Here is a 19256-nt window from a genome sequence, read left to right as displayed (position 1 = left end):
TGCTACATTAGTTATAATGTTTATCATTACTGTCACAGGATTTCTGACAGAAAGCAACTTAATGAAAAAGGTTTTATTTTGACTCAAAGTTTGAGTGATTACTGTCCATTATGGGAAAGGCATGACAGCAGGTGAGCAAGACAGCTGCTCATGACATGTCTGAGTTGGGAATCAGAGATAAATGCTGGCACTCAGCTGCATTTTTCCTTTTGCTTATTTATAAGTTTAGGACACTACTCAATGGGATAGTGTCCCACACACTCTAAATGTGGATCTTGCTTTCTCATTTAAACTCTACTGCAAACATCCTCACAAACACTCAAAGATGGACTAAATGCAATAGGAGTCTCTTGTTGTGTACACTATGTGAAGGCATATTTCTGTCATTAGTTTAATAAAGAGCTGAATGGTCAATAGCTAGGCAGGAGTTATAGGTGGGACTTCCAGGCAGAGAAAAAAAGAGGAGATAATTGAGGTGCAGAGGAGATGCCAACAAGATATGGAGGGAGTTGTACATACAGAACAAAAGAAAGTTAAAAAGCCACATGGAAAAACATAGATTAATAAAAGGAGGTTAATTTAAGTGATAAAAGCTAGTGGTTTAAGCCTAAGCTAAGTCAAGCTTTCATAACTAATAAGAAGTCACCATATCATTATTTGGGAGCTGGCTGACAGGACAGAGAAAGACTCATCACAGTCTCTTATTCCTATCCAACTGACAATTGGCAATAATCATGTATAAAAAGTTACTATTCAGAGAGACAAAATGAGCTTAAGAATGAAGAAATCAAAATGAATAACTATTTGCAAATGGAGATAAACCTTGTTATATGAAGTATATGTGTATATTTTTACATTTAAAAATCCAAATAAATATCATTATATTAATTAATTTTAATTATACCAAAAGGTATATTTGTATTCTGTATTCTTCTAAATACTAGGCAAATTTAGAAAAAAAGAAGACTCATATTTAAAGTTAAGAATGAAAATCATAAAAGTGCATTTTTTTTTGTTTTTGTTTTTTGTTTTTTGTTTTTCGAGACAGGGTTTCTCTGAGTAGCTTTGCGCCTTTCTTGGAGCTCACTTGGTAGCCCAGGCTGGCCTCGAACTCACAGAGATCCACCTGGCTCTGCCTCCCGAGTGCTAGGATTAAAGGCATGTGCCACCACCGCCCGGCACATTTTATTTTTTATTTGGGGTTATATAATCAACATGTGTGTGATATTAAATAAGGTCATTTTAAACTAAAAATTATTATACTTATTGCCTAAAAAATTCATGCCATGAAAAACATTGACCAAGATCCAGTTTAGGAATCAGTGGCATAAAGCTGTATTAGACTCAACTAAAGTCCATTAAGAAGCTTTCAGCTGATATTAAGGAATATGAAACACATATGTAAAAAATTATAATATACTAATTGTCCATGGGATTGTGAAAGGACAAATTTTCTAAGTTAACTTCTGTTATGGATATGCCTCAAATTACTTTTGAGAACTGAGTAGGATATCAGTTTTATTCATAGTCTTGAAAACAAAACAAAACAGAAAAGAACTTTGGCAACAATTAGTATCCTTTAAGATGTGAACTGATAAATGAACTATGACATATACATGCAATGAAATGTTACTTATCAGTTGAAAAAAAAACATAGTTTTTAGACAAAACAGATATACAGAACCTAAATAAGTATTATTAGGAGCTAAAGGTTGTTTTGAAAAGTTGTATTTTATATGCTTTATTTATAGGATACTTTGAAAAAAAAGAAAGATACACACACATGGGGTTCCAGGAAAGAAGGCAAGTTGTATAGTTTAAACAAACTTTTAAAGTGGTGAAATGTTCTATATGACACTGGAGTAGATAACTGATATTGCATATTTGTACAGATTCATAAACCATCACAACACAAAGGGTAGCCAGTAATATTTTAAAATTCATAATATCATTTGAGAAATTAAGAGACTTGGGGAAATCTTGCAAATTTTTATCAAGAGATTCAAAGTATGTATGAATACACACTAGCTCAATAAAGGCAATAAGGAAGAAGAGATGACGCAATCATGTGGATGATTGGGTTCTTAATACCAAAGCAGAGGAACATCACCCTAGACTGTAAAGATAATGCTTTACACCAAGGCAGATGTGGGCTCATAGCTTTGATGCACTGTCCATGTATACTGAAACATACCATTACAGACAAGCATGGCAGACAATAGGAGACATTTCTTATTACTAGAATGGATTTTACACATAATTGTGGAAGGGAGTTATTATTAAACACATAAAATAGTTAGATTTTGTGTCAGTATGAACTTATGCTTCATTTATTCATTTATTTATCCATAATTATGGAAAATTATAAATATAAGCATGTCCATATATTTGTGTGTGTATATATATATGTATATATATAATATATATATAATATATATATATATATTATACACATGTGTTTCTTTGCACTGTTAGTGGAGAGAAACTGCTAACCCAATAGGAAACAAAAATATAAAGACCAGATTTTTTTTCTAGTACTAGTCTCTGATAAAAGAAATGAGACTCCTTAGACAGAGATATGGTTCTAAATAATTCACTATATTTATATAAGACTATTGGGTTAGCTCAGAGTATCTTGGGAAACAAGAAAATGAAGTGATCAATAGTGAACCAAACTAAATGAGAATATATCTAATGAGTACAGCAAAAGTGGAATAAATTCCCAAAATCCAAAGCTTAGAAAAAATTTCAACCAAAACAAGAAAATAAGAAAAATTTAACCAAATAGTATGAGAATACAACTCTAAGTTATATCTAGGGACATAACACTGACATGACAGTTTGCCGAATAAGTAAACAAGGAAAGAGAAGTAAAATTAAATTTGCATAATAATTCAAAGTAGATATGCTGTAATGGAATCTCTTCAAATAATTCATTATTAAAGTGAGAGTAGAAAGGAGCAAAAACAGCAGCTAAACATTGTGATTGCTGCCATTGCTAGCCATTCAAAGCCAAGACTGACATATAACACCCGGCTGTTAAGAAGTGCTATTCCCCAGGGAAGAGCACACTAATTGGTTGTCCAATTCCAAATGGTCAGCCCTGAAAACATACATACAATTCACATTATACAGACTGGACAGATTATCTTTAGTAATATATATGTTTAGTAAAACACACACACACACACACACACACATATGCATGCATTAACAATTACTGAAAAAAATGAGGTCATGAATTTGAAGGAGAGCAGGGGAGTAATTGGGAGGGTTTGCAAAGAGGGAAAGGAGAAATGTTGCAATAATATTATAATATCAAAGATATAAGAAAAGAACTTATAGCCATGAGGTGATAAAAATACCAACCTACCCCTGTCCCTTACCTCTCATGTATCTAGAGCATTGATCTAATCATGAATAATGCATAAGAAAATTTCAGTAAAGGAGCATCCTGCCAAATCACTTACCAGTACTTTCCCAAATGATCAAAGTTATCAAATCAAGGAGTCTCAGAAACTGTGGTATAAAGATGGAGCTTGAGGAGACATGAAAAAATAAATGTATGTGTCACACTGAATGAGTATCTTAAACAGCAGGCAATGTCACCTAAAACTAACGAAGTCTCAAGGAACCAAGGTCTTCATTTAATGATATAATGTGCCAGCCCTGGTTGGCTGGTTTTAATAAATGTTCTCTGTTAATGCAAGATATTAGCATAGGGAAAACTGGTAGAGGAGATACATGGGTCTTTTTTTTTTTTTTTTCAACTTTCTACTAAATCATTAAGTTTTTTAAAAAGTCTAAGTAAATTTAGTAAAGCAAGGTTATAATTAATAATGATTGAAGCTAAATAGGATATTGGGAAGATGAGTCACTGATGCAGAAGATAGGAATGGTTGTCTTTTAGAGAATTTCTGGGCTACAGCATAGGAAGCAGCAAATAATGAGAGCTTGCAGAAAAAGAAGAAAGATGAGCAGCTTCAGCTTGGCATGATGACAACACCATAATTCCAACATTATCAAACCTCAGAGAGGCTCATGAGGAAATGTGAGGCCCAGACAAACAGAAATCTTGTCTCAAAAACAAACAAACTAAACTAAAAAATAAATATAATAGATAAATAAACCAAAAACTAAACAGCCTCTGCCAGTGTTAGCACGGTGTTGCCCAGGCAGCAATAGGTAGTTCACGGTTGTGCTGGCTGATTTAGGTCAACTTGACACAAGCTTGAGTTAACGTGAAGGGAGGGAACCTCGATTGTAGACGAATTTCTAAATGGTTTTAATCAATAAAAAACACAGGGCCAAATATAGGCGTGAAAGCCTTAGAGAGGTGAGCCTTACCTCACCAACTCTGCAGCTTCCAGATGTGAGTTACTTTCTGTCTACCCATGACTTTATGCCTTGATTTTCTGACCTCTCATTGGCTCTCTTAGCCCAGCTACCTCATGTCCTCTCCCTACAAAGCTCTGTCACTTTCTGTCTTTCTGTACAGACATCCAGATCTCTATGACTGGTACTGGGATTAAAGGAGTGTTTCACCATGCTAGGCTCTGTTCCCTAGTGTGGCCTTGAACACACAGAGATCCTGCCTGCTAAGTGATAGGATTAAGGGCATGTGCTACCACTGCCTAACTTCTTTGTTTACTTAAAATTGCTTTCTATTTCCTCTGATCTTCAGGCAAACTTTATTTATTAAAGCACAAATAAAATATCACTACATTTCAGCACAAATAAAATATCACCACACTTGATTAAGAAAATGCCTCTTTAAGATACAGCTGTAGAGCATTTTCTTAATTAGTAATTGATAGGGGACGGTCCAGTACATCCTGGGTGGTACCACTCCTGGCCTAGGATGAGCAAGCCAGTAAGCAGCACCCCTCCATGTTCACTGCATCAGCTCCTGACTCCAGTTTCCAGCTCTGCTTGAGTTCCTGTCCAGAATTTTTTAGTGATAGACTATGATATGGAAGTGTAAACCAAATAAAGCTTTTCTTCCTCAACTTGCTTTTGGTAATGGTAATTCATCACAGCAATAATAACACTGAGACAATGGCATTCATTCATTATTAACCATGAACAATTCATAGAACTTCAGAACCAGATAATTGTTCGACAGTATTCTGGAGTGAGATACAAATGAGACCATTGTTCAAATTACAAAAATAGCCATAAATCTTCCTTTCCTAGTGTTATGCAGCAGTTTCTTCTGAGATTATAACATTCCTTCCTGCAGGAAACATTTTTGTAGGGAGATAGACTCCAAGTTAATTTAACTATCCATATAGTAGTTGATGTATAAATTATTCATTTTCTTTCATTGTTATATTATGTAAAAAATATAATTATACAATTATAATATGAAATGTCATGATATATATTCTTACAGCAAGTACAAGGAACAAAATTTTGTGAAACTCAATTATCTGGAGTTCAAAATTCAACAACCAAATAGGTTATTTGCTATGCAGTAAGTACCCTATCCAAGACTGTGTTTGGATATGTTGAAATGTTTTTGCCCTTGTAATGTGTTAGCATGAAGGAATTTGATAAGTGATTAGGTGTTTGAGGTTCTCTCCCTTATGGATGGATTAATTCTACTCCCCAAAGGTTCTTTTTTCCCTATGGGACAGACTTTGCTATTCATGCAAGTTCTCTTTCCAATGCACACACTCTTGCTTTTCCCATTTCCTGTCCTCACATCATCCCTCCAGCATGGTATAATGTGGAAAGAAGATTCAGGAAGCATGTTTTAGGGCTTCTCCAACACTAGGAATTCATAAATAAATTTATTTATAGATTATCTAATCTATTATAGCAAAAGGAAGCACAGCAAAGCAGAGCTGCAGGAATAAATCCAAAGTATATAACTCAGTGAAAAAGGTTTCTTGAAGATATGGCTATGTCACATTATTGTTTTATGAATATCTCTAAGGCATTCTCCCCAATGTTCTGGATTGTTACTTATAAACCATTCTAATCTTTGGATTTGTAATCATTGTTTTTAAAGACACTACCTAACATACCAATTCTAGCACCTCATCTTATTTTTTATATAGTAAACACTAAAAAGTTTTTGATAAATTACAATGATTTGCTCCTACTTCCCATCCCACAGGAAGTCACTGGCACATTCATGTTTCTCCCCTGTTCTGTGAACCCTTCCTTAGTAATGAGACTTCTCAAAGCCCCTGATCACTCAAAGAAGCTAATAAAATCAGTGGTCCCTGGGTCCCTGAGCAGGTATTAGTTTTATCTGAGCCATTAGGAAGTAGACAATGACAAATACTAATCATATCCTCTCTGGCATTGTAAACTTGTAAAAGTCCCAGTAACCAATTTAATTCTCTCCATTTTCAATTTACCTCATCTCATAGGCCAATTATCTGAATTTTTAGAAGTTATTTCTTTGAAACTTCTTTTTCTTCATCTCATATTTCAAGTTTCCACAGTAAAAATGTCTTTCGGAATATTTTAAGCATTATTAACAAAATAAAGACATTTTCTCCAAGCTTTCATATTTTTCTCAATTCCTTCTCCTTAACAAGGAGCTGGAGCTGCCCTCCAGAACCTGGCAGCCTTGAGGTGTCTTTACGTATTCATTGACCGCCATCTAGTAGATGTAACCACCTGTCTTATTAAATAAGAAACACAGAACCAATGTAAAAGAGAAAGCCAAGAGGTCAGAGCTCAGAGCTAAAATCTCACCCTTCCTCCTGCGGTGGTCCCAGCTTCCTGAAAAGAGAGCTATTTCCCTGTGTGTAAGTCGTTTCATAGTCATTCTGCCTTCTCATTGGTTGTAAACCCAAACACATGACTGCCTCGTCACTGTCTGTATGTACAGCCCCCCAGGTCTTAAAGGCATATGTCTCCAATGCTGGCTGTATCCCTGAACACACAGAGATCTATTCCGTTAAAGGCGTGCGCCACCACCGCCACACTCTGTCTATGGCTCTAATAGCTCTGACCCCTGGGCAACTTTATTTATTAACATACAATCAAAATCACATTTCAGTACAATTAGAATACCACCACACCATCTGAAATTTGCAGTGTCCCAGTCCAAGAGGGACAGAGGAAGCAAGATCACGTCAGTCAGAGTCATCTCCTATTATCACCCCTTTATTATAGTCTCATGAAGAATATTTGGAGATGTTTTTCACCCACTATCCCTCCCTGTATCCCTTCCCTTTCTCATCCCTTCTATTCTTCTTTTCTTCCTTTATTTTTAGGAAAGAATTTGAAGCAGCTGTTAACACTAATCCATTAATATGGGATAAAATAGAACATTTGCAACAGTGCAAATACAGATGCCATAGAATAAGCAAGAATAGCAGCAGGACAAAAGTCGCTGTTTCAATAATTGAACTAGGACCAAAGTTTGGTTTAAATACATAGAGGTGAAAGAAAATGGAGACTGGTGACAATTTTGAACACAATACATTTATTGATCACTTGATTTCCCTCTATTGTAAACTGTCTACTTTGTTTTCAATTTACTGGTTTCTCTTACAGAATTTTTGTAATTTCTGAATTGTAAACCTCATCATGCACTTTGGGAAACTCTTTTTACCTATTTGTATTTTGTTCATATTTGTATGGTGTAACAAAATCATAAAAAAAAAGAAAAGGAAAAAAGAGGATATATAAAAGGGTAGATTATTGAATATGTTCTGAAAAGAAAAAAATGGAAGATATAGGAATTATAGATAAAAGGTATATTTTTGAATCTACTAAGAAAAAAAGAGAAAATATAGATATGATAAGATAAAAAGGAACTACTTGTTTTAAATTGGATAAGTAATGAAATTTTTTGTCTGAATTTGTCAAATGGTAATGGACTGGACATTGTTAATGTATATAATGGAGTTTTTTTTGTCTGAATCTGTCAAATGTTAATGGATTAGACATTGTTAATGTAATTCTTGACTGCATATTTTGTATATACTTATTAGATATAGTTTTTCTTATATTAGTTATAGCTTCTTTTATTATTTTAGACAAAAAACTGGAAATGTGGTGATATTGTGTCCCTCAATATATTGTGCACACTAATAAACTTATATGGGGTCAGAAAACAGAACAAACACTAGATAGACATAGAGGCCAGAAAATGGTGGCACACACACCTTTAATCCTATCACTTGGGAGGCAGAGATCCATCTGGATCTCTGTGAGTTCAAGGCCACATTGGAAACAGCCAGGCATAGTGACACACACCTTTAATCCCAGGAAGTGATGGCAGGAAGCAAAAAAGTATATAAGGCATGAGGACCAGAAACTAGAGGCTTTTAAGCTTTTAAGCTTTTAGGCTTTTAGCAGCAGTTCAGCTGCTGTAGAAGGAAAGGGCACTGTACCTTTTCCGGATGGCAAAGCCACTTCAGTGATAGCGTCATATTGTCCTGACCTCAGAGGATGCCTGTTGCCAAAGCTGCAACCACACTTGTCGTGGCAATGACCAGCACTCCTTGTTTTTGTGACTCCTCTGTGGTTTGGAGCAATCCTAATTGTATCTGTGGCAGAATCCTGTCTCACAGCCAGTCCCAGGTTTGCAATAGAACAGGTTCCATTCTTCTTCACCAAGATAGTCTTCGATTTCAAATCTCTGGGAGCAATAGCTGGCTTTCCTTGGGTACCAACCATCTCCGTGTGAAGATGGCCAAAACCGCTTGTCATAAACAGAATAAATTTGACCATTCTTTCCACTGTAACATGTGTCCATTCAAGTAACCAAAAAGGGACCCATGCTCATGGTATTCAGACATCAGCCACAGTTGAGTCCATGTGTCATTGTCTTTGTTGTCTGCTGCTATAAATCCTAGGATGTTTTCATGACATAACATCACAGTCTCATAAAACTCTGGCTCTGGGAACCACAAGTGTTCTTCCCTAGAAGAGAATATCTTCACAGCAACTTCTTCCCACCACTTGCCTCGCCAAACTTTTCCAAACTGACCTTCACTGATGCTCTCTTGTAACATGATGGTCCTGGCAATTGTTCTCTGAACAAGCAGCGATAACCCCTTTGTCCCTGGTAGCAGCGTTGACACCACCAGCAACATGAGAAGCAGCTGGCAATGTGGAGTAGCAGCTGCCTTCATCATCCCACTGCCACCGTTTGTGGCCTGGTCCTGGGTGCAGCTTCTCCACAGCAAGCCTCCCAGGATGGCCTCAAATTCAGCATCCTTCTGCCTCTGCCTCCTTCAGCAAATTCTACCAGTGTCATCACAACCGGCTGTGTGCAGCTTGGGGCCCAGTTGGGGACTGCAAGGCCACAAGCAAGTGACTTATTTATGAATTCCTGCCCTACGTTGGGTGCCAGATGTAACACAAATCTTAAATGGTCTTATTAAATAAAAAACTGAGAACCAAATATTGGGGTGAATTCTGAAAGATCAGAGAAGCAGAACAAGCTACAGCCAACCTCACCTCGACAACTCCTCATCCAATTCTGTTTCCACGAATCCTCAGACTGAACTGCTACTAAAAGCCTAAAAGCTTAAAAGCCTCTAGTTCCTGGTCCTCACCCTTTATATACCTTTCTGCTTCCTGCCATCACTTCCTGGGATTAAAGGTGAGTGTCACCATTCCTGGCTGCTTCCAGTGTAGCTTTGAACTACAGATAGATCTCTGTCTCCCAAGTGATAGGATTAAAGGCATGTGTGCCACCATTTTCTGGCTTCTATGTCTATCTAGTGTCTGTTCTGTTCTCTGACCCTATGTAAGTTTATTAGTGTGCACAATGTATTGGGGGGACACATTACCACAGTATGGTCACTATAATCAATCACAAACAAATGTTAAACACACATATATGTAAGAGCATCAGTCAGTTTTTTTTCTAATTTATTTTTATTTTTATTTAAATCAGCTAAAAGTATTGTTGTTTCACCAAATCAACATATCTTTTCCTTTATTTCCTTTAAATATTTTAAGTTATTGACCTTTACACTTAATGCTCTGTCTTTTAATTATCTTTGGTATATATATATATATCAAAAGCCAAAATATTTTTATAAATTATTTAAATGTGAAATACCATCATATTCCAATTTTTTTTCTTAATCTAGCAAATGTGTTCAAAGAGAAATGGCAAGAGAGAGAAAGGAGAAATACTAGATGTTAGTGGAGGAAGCAAATGAGTAGTAGTAAGGGGATGAGGAGGAACAGGAGGAGCAGGAGGAGCAAGAGGAGCATAAGGATGAAGAGGAGAAGGAAGAGAAAAAAGTAGACCCTTAAGGATTACCCATCATCAGATTCTCTAAATGCATTTATGTTCTGATCAGATAATCATAATCCTGTGGTGCAGTAATGATAAGAAAAATAACTGGAATGTTAGAGGAAATAAAATAGATATAATGAAGAGTTTTTAATTCTTGTATATGTTTCACAATTTAAGTAAATATTTGCCATTGAGGATTTTATATATGTATACTATATATTAATTACATGCCAATTATAAGGTGCAAACCCTTTTTTGTGAAAAATACAAAAGAAAGCTCATTTGATTGGATAGATATTAAAATGTATTCCCAAAGTAAAAATCTAGTTGAAATTGCCAGGGGCCAGTCTGTGCAGGTGACAGGTTCCAGAGAGGAGGCAAGGACTAGGCAAGAGAAGGGTTGAGCCAGACCATGGTGGTGGAAAGGATCTTGCAGCCTGACTATCTAGCAGTCAGAATGCTTCTTTATTTATAGAGTATTCAGAAAGCAGATACAGTCCCATGTTGTTACAAAACATAGATAATATCATTTTTGTTTTCTGGACATATGTTTCAGGGTTTTTTTTTCTTGCATTTCTGGGTTCATAAGTTTAATCATCACTGATAAACTGTGACAGAACCAAGTTATCTTTTATCATTTTTCCTCAAGTTTAATCACCATTGATAAACAGTTACCCCTTATAACCATTTTTGCTCATTAACCCGATACTTAATTTTTAAAAATCTGAAGGCATATGACAGCCTGTTCTCAGGCTGGTAGCTCTTATGGCTTCAAGGACACTAGACAGAAAGAAAATCTCCAAGCTTTCCTGGGCAGATTGCTATGTCCCAAGCAGTGCATTATTTACTCTTAATGGTCAGAGTGCCCAAGAAAATCCTCAGGCCAAAGCTGCCTCAGTTATTATTTAAAGTCTGGCATAATACAATTTTTATATTTTATATCTTTGTAGAATTTGTTTATATGTCTAGTCCTGGCATTCTGTTGTTCCTTGGTCACATGACACCACAGCGGCTCTGCATGTTAACTTTTCTAAGGAATGGAGATCTTGACACGACATTCTTTTATCTTCTATCCACATCATTCTTTGCCCATCAATGTAAGTCCCAGTGTAGAGCTGAGATAACTTCAGCTAATCTAACTTTGTTGCTGTATATGCCAAGTAGTCTCCTGAAGTATAGTAAGAAGCGGCTTGTAATCTGATCTTTGCCCATCTCCTCTAGCCCACCAAATCTCCTTGACCTTTTAAGTTTACTTTGTTTTGGTTATCTTGTTCCTGAGTAAGTACAGGGACAGATGTTTCAAGAATATCTCAGAGTCTCATAAAGAGATCTTTGGCTTTATGTGTGTCACAACCTCCAAGGTAAGGAAGACCTTCAAGTAGATAAGGATATCTCCACTAAAAGCGGGAGGGGTAGTATGCTCAGGACTTTCCTGGGAAGCTTAGAAGCATTACTCCTGAGAGGAGGCATAAATGATTCATAAGAAAATTTCCATCAACCCGATATCCCCAAGTTGTACAAATATTAACCCCTTCCCCAAGTACACAGCACATGGTGATCAAAACCAAATGTGGCATGGTAGCCATCATGTCGCTCAGATTTGCAGGGTCTTTGTCAAGCTATTGTGGCTTTATGACTTTCGCCATTCCCATCAGCTACGGCTGTGCCATGAAATAAATATGTAACTTCATAAAATAGTAATTTTATTTAATGAAAAAGTTAAATATAGGTAACACATTTTAAATAGAATTTTCTAAACATCCAGAAGTTATTAGAATGACTTCTAAAATATATCCCAAAACTCTCTTTAAAATATACAACAAAATTATAGGTAATTAAATCTAAATAAGAATTACAAAAATGCTAAATAGGAATTTCACAGAATAACCTTAAAGACATGCTCAAACTTACCACATAATAAAAAAAAATCATAATAAAAAGATTAAATGAAAGACATTAAAGCTACTTAGTAGATTAACATCATCACTCAGCGTTGGCTACAAACTGTATACTTCAAGGCCTTGGGCAGTAGTTGAGGGGCACACTGACCTGACTCTTCAGTAAGTCAGTCCTGAAGATTATATTAGTATTTAAAATATATGTGCATTCTAAGATATATGTAACACATTGTGAAAAAAAACACTGTAAGTGATTATCTCAATTAGGACACAGAAAATACCATGAATATTTCATCCAGAAAATGTAGATTTCACATGAACTATTTTACTATAATCCATCACAACACTGACCCCTAATTATACGACAAAACATATTATTTAACCATGTTTCTCCTAAGCATAGGTGTGAGGACATAAATTTTAGAAGTTTGTCAATGTTTTTTCTTATAATGACAGTAAATATTAGAGCATCAACGTACAGTCTTCCTCTCAACAGCACTATGTACTTAATGTGGCATAGGCAGTTCTCCAATGTATTTATTTTAAAGATTTATTTGTATTTTGTGTGTATGCTGTTTTTGCCCACACGTATAACTGGGTACTTTGTGTGAACAGTGCTCTCAGAGGTCAGAAGAGGGTATTGGATTCTCTAGGACTGAGGTTACAGATGGCTGTCAGCCACAAGGTGAGTGCTTAAAAGTGAACCCAGTTCCTCTTCAGGAACAAATGCTCATAACCTGCTGAACCATCTCTCCATCCCTCAACTCATTTCTTAATGGGTGGTTTATATCATCATGTTATACATTTTTACTTGTTTTAAGGGAAAAATCAGGAATTAGTATATTCTGTGAGTTTATGCATATTGCAAAGTATGTCTGTGAAAGTACTGTTTTAAAATTTGTGACATTGCCTTCTCTAGTTGAAATGATGGAGATTTCCTTCTCTTACTTAAAGATTGACAAGGTTTGAGTCAAATTTGACTATGAGTGAGTCAGCTCATTATCAGACTCACTCTGAAGAAAATTGTCTGAAAAATCTTAGTTTTTTTTTCCCTAGCCTTTTTTTCCTGGACTTCAACTGATTTATTTACACTGTCCTTTTCTCCTGTGTCTCTTGTTTACTTACATTTGTTTTGCTTGGTTTTGTAATTAGAATACTGTATATTCTCTGTCTATTATTTTATTTAATTAAATTTCATTTATTTTCAAGAATTTCCTAAAGAGATATAATACATTTGATCACATTCACACACCTTGTTTTCCAGTAATCCAGGGAGTGTTGTTCATATTCCACCACTTCCAATTAGGTGTGTGGGGCTTTGTCTAGAGACCTGGTACTCTCTAGTTGCATTTATTCTAATATATTTCAGCTCACTTTTCATCTCTTTCTAAACTTCAACTTTCTCACTTTTTTGCTCCTGGCCTTGGGATTCAAATAAAGCCTACAGATCTCTGCAAACCTACGGGTCTGCACTGATTGACTACTGTCTCTTCTACAGGTAAGGGTTGTTTGAACATTTAGTTGCCAGTCCTTGCTGTCCTTCTCAACTCCTGTATGAAAATTCCTCTGGTGCATGTCTTTCATTTATCTTTCCATGGTTATATTCACTTCCTTCTAGTTTCTTTTTTGTCATTTCTTAGCTTCTTATCAAACCATCTTATGGCTACTGACCATTCTTAAAGACAGTCTTTGATCTCTGTTGAGACAGATGAATCAGATAAGACAGAAAGCCACTGGTTTTTCAGCCTCTTTCACTGAATTGATAGTGACAGTGTTGGTCACTGTAAGATTACCTGATTACCAGTGAGATTTTCTATATTCAAAAGTCCCAAATACCATAAATTATTATCTCTTACTTTGTTTGTTTCAAAAGGAGAGCTCAAATGCAGTCCCTATTACCACAAATTATACAGTCAAGTTTTCTCCATTTGGGGGAAATCGTCAGAGTCAGCACTTCCAGAGTATAATAGATAAGCCTTGGCCTGAGAAAAGCACCTTCCTGATCACGGTATTTCTCCCGGCCATGTAAGTATAATTACTGTCTCTTTTATATGGATGGAAAAGCCATCAACAATAGACTTGATACTTACATTTTATGCATCATCTTGTGAAGTGGGAAGTGTATTTGTTTTTTTGAATCTGTCCTTCTGTCTTTCTGTGGAATGCAGTTGTTACCTAGAATCACCAGTTAGGTTTCTATTGCTGTGAGAAAACATGATGACCAAAAGCAGCTTGGAGGGGAAATGGTTTATTTAGTTTACTGGTTGTAGTCTATCATTAACCAGAGCAAGGCCTTGATGCAGAAACCATGAGAAAACACTGCTTATACACTTGCACTTCATAGATTGCTCATCTTGCTTTTCTAAACAGTTCAAAACCATCTGCCCTGTGTGGACACTGCCTACAGTGGACTCACCGATAATTAATAAAGAAAATGCCCTACAGCCTTCCCTCGGGTCTATGTACTGGAGACATTTTCTCAATTAAGATTTCCTACTCCAAGATATAACTAGATTTATGTCAAGTTGACAAGAAATTTGTAGGAAAATCCAACAACCAGTTTCTTTACCATAACAGCTATCAAGATAATTTGAGATCTATCAAAGTTGTATAAATTTGACTATGATCTCACAATTTTTTTTAATGACAACTGTCATTGAACTTATACAAGAACTAAGGTTCCTGTTGATGGCATCTGTTTGTTCTGCCTGCCTTATCTGAAGGGCCTTGTGGGTTGAATTGTGTACAGTAAAAAGATAACTAAAGTTCTAATGTTCTATACCGACAAATGTGATCTTATTTAGAAATGAGTCTCTGCAGATGTAACTCAGTTAGAATGGACTCATACTGAAGGTGGGTCCAAATCCAACTCTAACAGGTTTCCTTCTAAGATAAAGGTACACGAACACTGAGACATTAATCGGGAGTACCATGGGACCACATAGCCAGATATGAAGCAATCTGTCTTCAAAATGAAGAAGATCAAGGATTGTCATCAATATCAGACACTGAGAGAAAGGAATACAACAGTCTAGTCAAAGGGAGATTTTAAATTTCTAGTCTGCAGAACTATGGAAAACAAATTACTATTGTTTTAAGATATGTAGATTGTCAGATTTTTATGGATGCTCAATAGCAAAGAGGATGGCAGGACAGTTTTGGAGAACTACCAAATTCTTCACAAATAGTCTCTAATCATGATTTAACATGTCTTCAGTATAATATGACTCATAATTCAACAAAATATGACCTTAAACCCATGATTACAATATACATATCTATTTTAAATGGACCTACAATAGTTATATCACAACTGAAAATAATTAGCAAATATTTTAAAAAAACAAAGACAGAAATTTGTGCTTGATTTTTTTTTGTATCACTGCCATTTGCTTGTGATGTTTAAATAAAAACTCCCCTGTAAGATGTACTAAATTTAGAATGCTAAATGTATTTTCCTGAAGTAGATAATCTCACAGAAATCCAGTCCCACAAAACCCGAGAACAGGAAGTGAAACTGGGCCTAAGGAAAAAAAAAGGTCTGAAGACAGCTAGCCATGCCCTGACTGTGCCTCTCTCTTTTTCCCTCCCAGACTGACCAGTCTGTTGGTTTTGTTTTCTCTGCTGACCTTTGTTGTTCATGTCGAGCAAAGCTGTGAGCTGATTCAGCTGTTTGCATGCTGCTCATAGTCATCTTAGAATTGCCACCTCAGCTCCAGAGACTATTTCACCTTAGAAGACCCATCCCTAGAAGTTGGAACTTATTATTTATGCTCAAAATAAAAATATTGGTAGAGAGAATCTTCTAAGCCTGGTGTAACATTGTCATGACACTCTAGTCCTACAAACTCAGGGTTTACTTTACTTGGATAATTTGTGATAGAAAGTATAAAGCCATTAAGAGTGAAAGAGCTTGGAGACATGGCTCAGGGGGCAAGAGTGATTTTGGCACAAACACCAGGACCCGAGTTTGGGTTTCCAGCACCTACCTAAAAATCCAGGCATGGAAGGCCTGGTAGCAGGGGTCGAGATATAGTTGAGATCATTGTAGCTAGCTGTTCTAGCAAGAACAGTCATCTCTAGGATCATTTGGAAACCTTGTCTGAACAGAATAAGGCAGAGAGGACACAGAGGAGAATACTTAGACTCCTCCTTTGGCCTATTTGGTCTATAAATATGTGCACATGGGAGCACTCCTCCACCCTCGGAAATGCAAACACACACACACACACACACACACACACACACACACACACACACACGTTGAAAATACAAAACAAAAATGTGAGAAAAATAAATATTCAATATTTAAAATAATATAATCTCCATTCATTTCAAACCATAATAGCCTTATTAAATGTTTAGAATAAGATAAATATTATTTTTACAATTAGGTAATTTTATATCTCATTATGGTAGTGTTGTGTACATAACACTTCATCACTGCTTGATTATCTTACTGCAGTTGTAGAGGGTAGTGAGAAAGTTAATGAGAAATAATACTAGAAAGTCCAGACATGAAGTTCATCTGCAACTGATTAGTGAGGAGACCCTGGACAATCCGTATCAGCCCTCTTACATTCTTATTCATTGTAACTTGGAGTAACAATAAAAAAGATTGCTTAAATACTTAATGCTATGAGTTGATACTGTCTACACACTTGGTTGTCACATATACATTGGTCAATGCCCATTGGTATTGTAATGTTTTTACTACCATTATTTATGGAATTAGATAACTTTCTTTTAATTATACGTGACAGATGTTCATTCCTTCTTGAATGAGCAAAAAATGCAATGGAAAGATGCCAGATTAAATTATAGGGCCAAACTCCCAACAAAATATCATTTAGAACGACCAGGTTTCAACCCAAATAGCAACTTTAACAAGTTTAGAGTCCTTCCATTAAAGAATCCCTTTACATGGTTATAAGTGCATGTCTTCAAAGTGTCACTTCTTTCAAATACTTACAAATAACCTCAAGAGAAGTAACATTTGCCTTTCTTGGTTGGTGTGTCTAATTCTGCATTTATTAAAATTACATATTTAAAAAAGACTTACTAAAGCCCTATATTCATTAGTCCCTAATACTATATTTCTTGTCTCTTTTTATCCTGAAAGAAAAAAAATCATCAACCCTGGAACTAATACATGATTTTTATGCCTCACCTCCTCAAATTCCTAAAGAAAAGTGGTTACTTGTTTAATCATTTCTTCTGTTTTTCTGTTACTTAGAATTCTCATCCAGTGTTTTATTTTGATTTCTTTGCTGTGATTAAAAACATGACCAAAAATAACTTGGAGAGGAATGGGTTTGTTTGGCTTACATCCTCATGGAACACCAAGGCGGGCATCTGGAGGCAGGAAGTAAAGCAGAAGCCACGTGGGAACACTGCTTACTGGCTAGCACCTCAGTTTGCTCAGCCTATTTTATGATACAGCTCAGGACCGCCTACCCAGGGTTCATTTCCACTTATTTGTGCCAGACTAAAAACGCCATCATCACTGTAAGACAAGGTATCATCTAAATAAATGACCATTAAAGTTGAACAGGAGACCTTGAAAATCATTTTGCTACACAAATGGTTTATTTCTAGAATTTGAATGTTAACAGGACACTTGTATATTCTCTCTGTGAATCCATGTGTCCTTTTATCTCTTTTTGTGCCTTGATGGTTCGGATTGGTCACATTTTGCTTTTTTTTCCCATCTGTTTTAGCACAAAAACAATGTTCTAAATCAAATTCAGGAGACTAAGAAACATGTACAAAGTTCATACTCAGGTTCCTAGAAGAGGTTTGACTTCATCTTACTAGGTAGGACCAGGTATTACTCCTGCTGTAACCAGGAGATGAACTGCATGGCTAGTTGTCTACTCAATAGCACTACTGGGGTGCATTAAGAGCAGGTGTGTTAAAGGATTGGAGTGATTCATTTTCCCTAAAGAAAGGTGAGTGAGACAAGACACAGTGCTCCGTACTTGTAATCTTACCACTTGCCAATCTGAAGCAGAAGGATCACAAGTTCTGGGCCAGCACGGACAACATAGCAAGACCCTGTCTCAGAAAAGAAGGAGGGATGAACATTTTAAGCATGTAAAATTGCAAATAATAAGCTCTAATTCACACTGCTAAACAAAGCAATGTTTACAGGAATTTCTACTTATGTAGCGTCTGAGCACTTTAAGACTGTTTGATTCTAAATAGTTTCTTCATTTTAGGCATTCAATTAATTTCCAACTATTATCTTAGATCTCCAGAATGGCAATACCAATGGCAATCCAGATCCATTAACAGGTATGCTAGTGTCTCTGAATTCTTGTTTCTTCATTTCTTAACTCTACCACACTCTTTCAGACCCTTGCCACTCAATCAGTGCAACACAACATATGTAAAGAAAACAGATGCCTTATTGTGTAATAGTGTTTGTCCCTTAAATCCATGATATGAAGAAAGATTATTCTACAATCTGACAACAACCAAATATTGCAACTTGTTAAACTCCAAATTCCTAAGCCAATATCTAAACTCACATGGAAAATGTGTTCTCTGCTTTTTTTTTCTTTTTAATTTTATCCCGAGTACAATTTTCTATGTGAAAAAAAAGGAAAAGAAAAGAAAAACTGTGGCCAATCATCAGACTTTTATCTTCTAATATTTTGTTAGTACGTGTAGATTTTCTGTCTCATAAATTTGACCTTTTCCTTTCTTGTTACCCTAGTTTTATTTATCATGTTTGTTTCACTGTACAATGGTATGTAGCTTAAGTTTTCCTGTGTACCGGCCTGCCGGCAGTCAGGACAAATCTCTCCCACTCGTGTCCCCCAAGTAAACACATAGAGACTTACATTACTTATAAACTGTATGGCCGTGGCAAGCTTCTTGCTATCTGTTCTTATATCTTAAATTAACCCATTTTTATTCATCTATAAGTTGCCATGTGGCTCGTGACTTAGCAGTACTTTACATCATGCTTCTCCTCATGGTGGCGGCTGGCAGCATCTCCTGACTCAGCCTTCTTCCACCCAGCCTTCTCCTCTCTCCTTGTCCAGCCTACACTATCCTTCCTGCCTGGCTACTGGCCAATCAGCATTTTGTCTATCAATCAATCATAGCAATATATATTCACA

The 19256-nt window shown here is 36.1% G+C and overlaps 1 protein-coding gene and 1 non-coding gene across 2 annotated transcripts in view; both read right to left on the bottom strand.

The window, feature by feature from the left end:
- LOC114691745 (TGF-beta receptor type-1-like) overlaps positions 1-9107 on the bottom strand; it is a 45788-nt gene extending 36681 nt beyond the window's left edge. Inside the window, 2 exon segments of the mRNA XM_037207295.1 lie at positions 8450-8720; positions 8723-9107. Coding sequence (XP_037063190.1) covers positions 8450-8720; positions 8723-9107 — 656 coding nt within the window.
- Positions 9108-13995: 4888 nt separating this feature from the next.
- Positions 13996-14159, bottom strand: LOC114691753. Its single transcript, XR_003734266.1, has one exon. It is a non-coding gene; the product is annotated as a U1 spliceosomal RNA (small nuclear RNA).
- Positions 14160-19256: the final 5097 nt, after the last annotated feature.

Source organism: Peromyscus leucopus, chromosome 6, assembly GCF_004664715.2.
Source record: "Peromyscus leucopus breed LL Stock chromosome 6, UCI_PerLeu_2.1, whole genome shotgun sequence".
NCBI lineage: Eukaryota > Metazoa > Chordata > Mammalia > Rodentia > Cricetidae > Peromyscus > Peromyscus leucopus.
The sequence above is the reverse complement of the archived record's forward strand: the minus strand, read 5'-3'. Positions and strand labels throughout refer to the sequence as shown.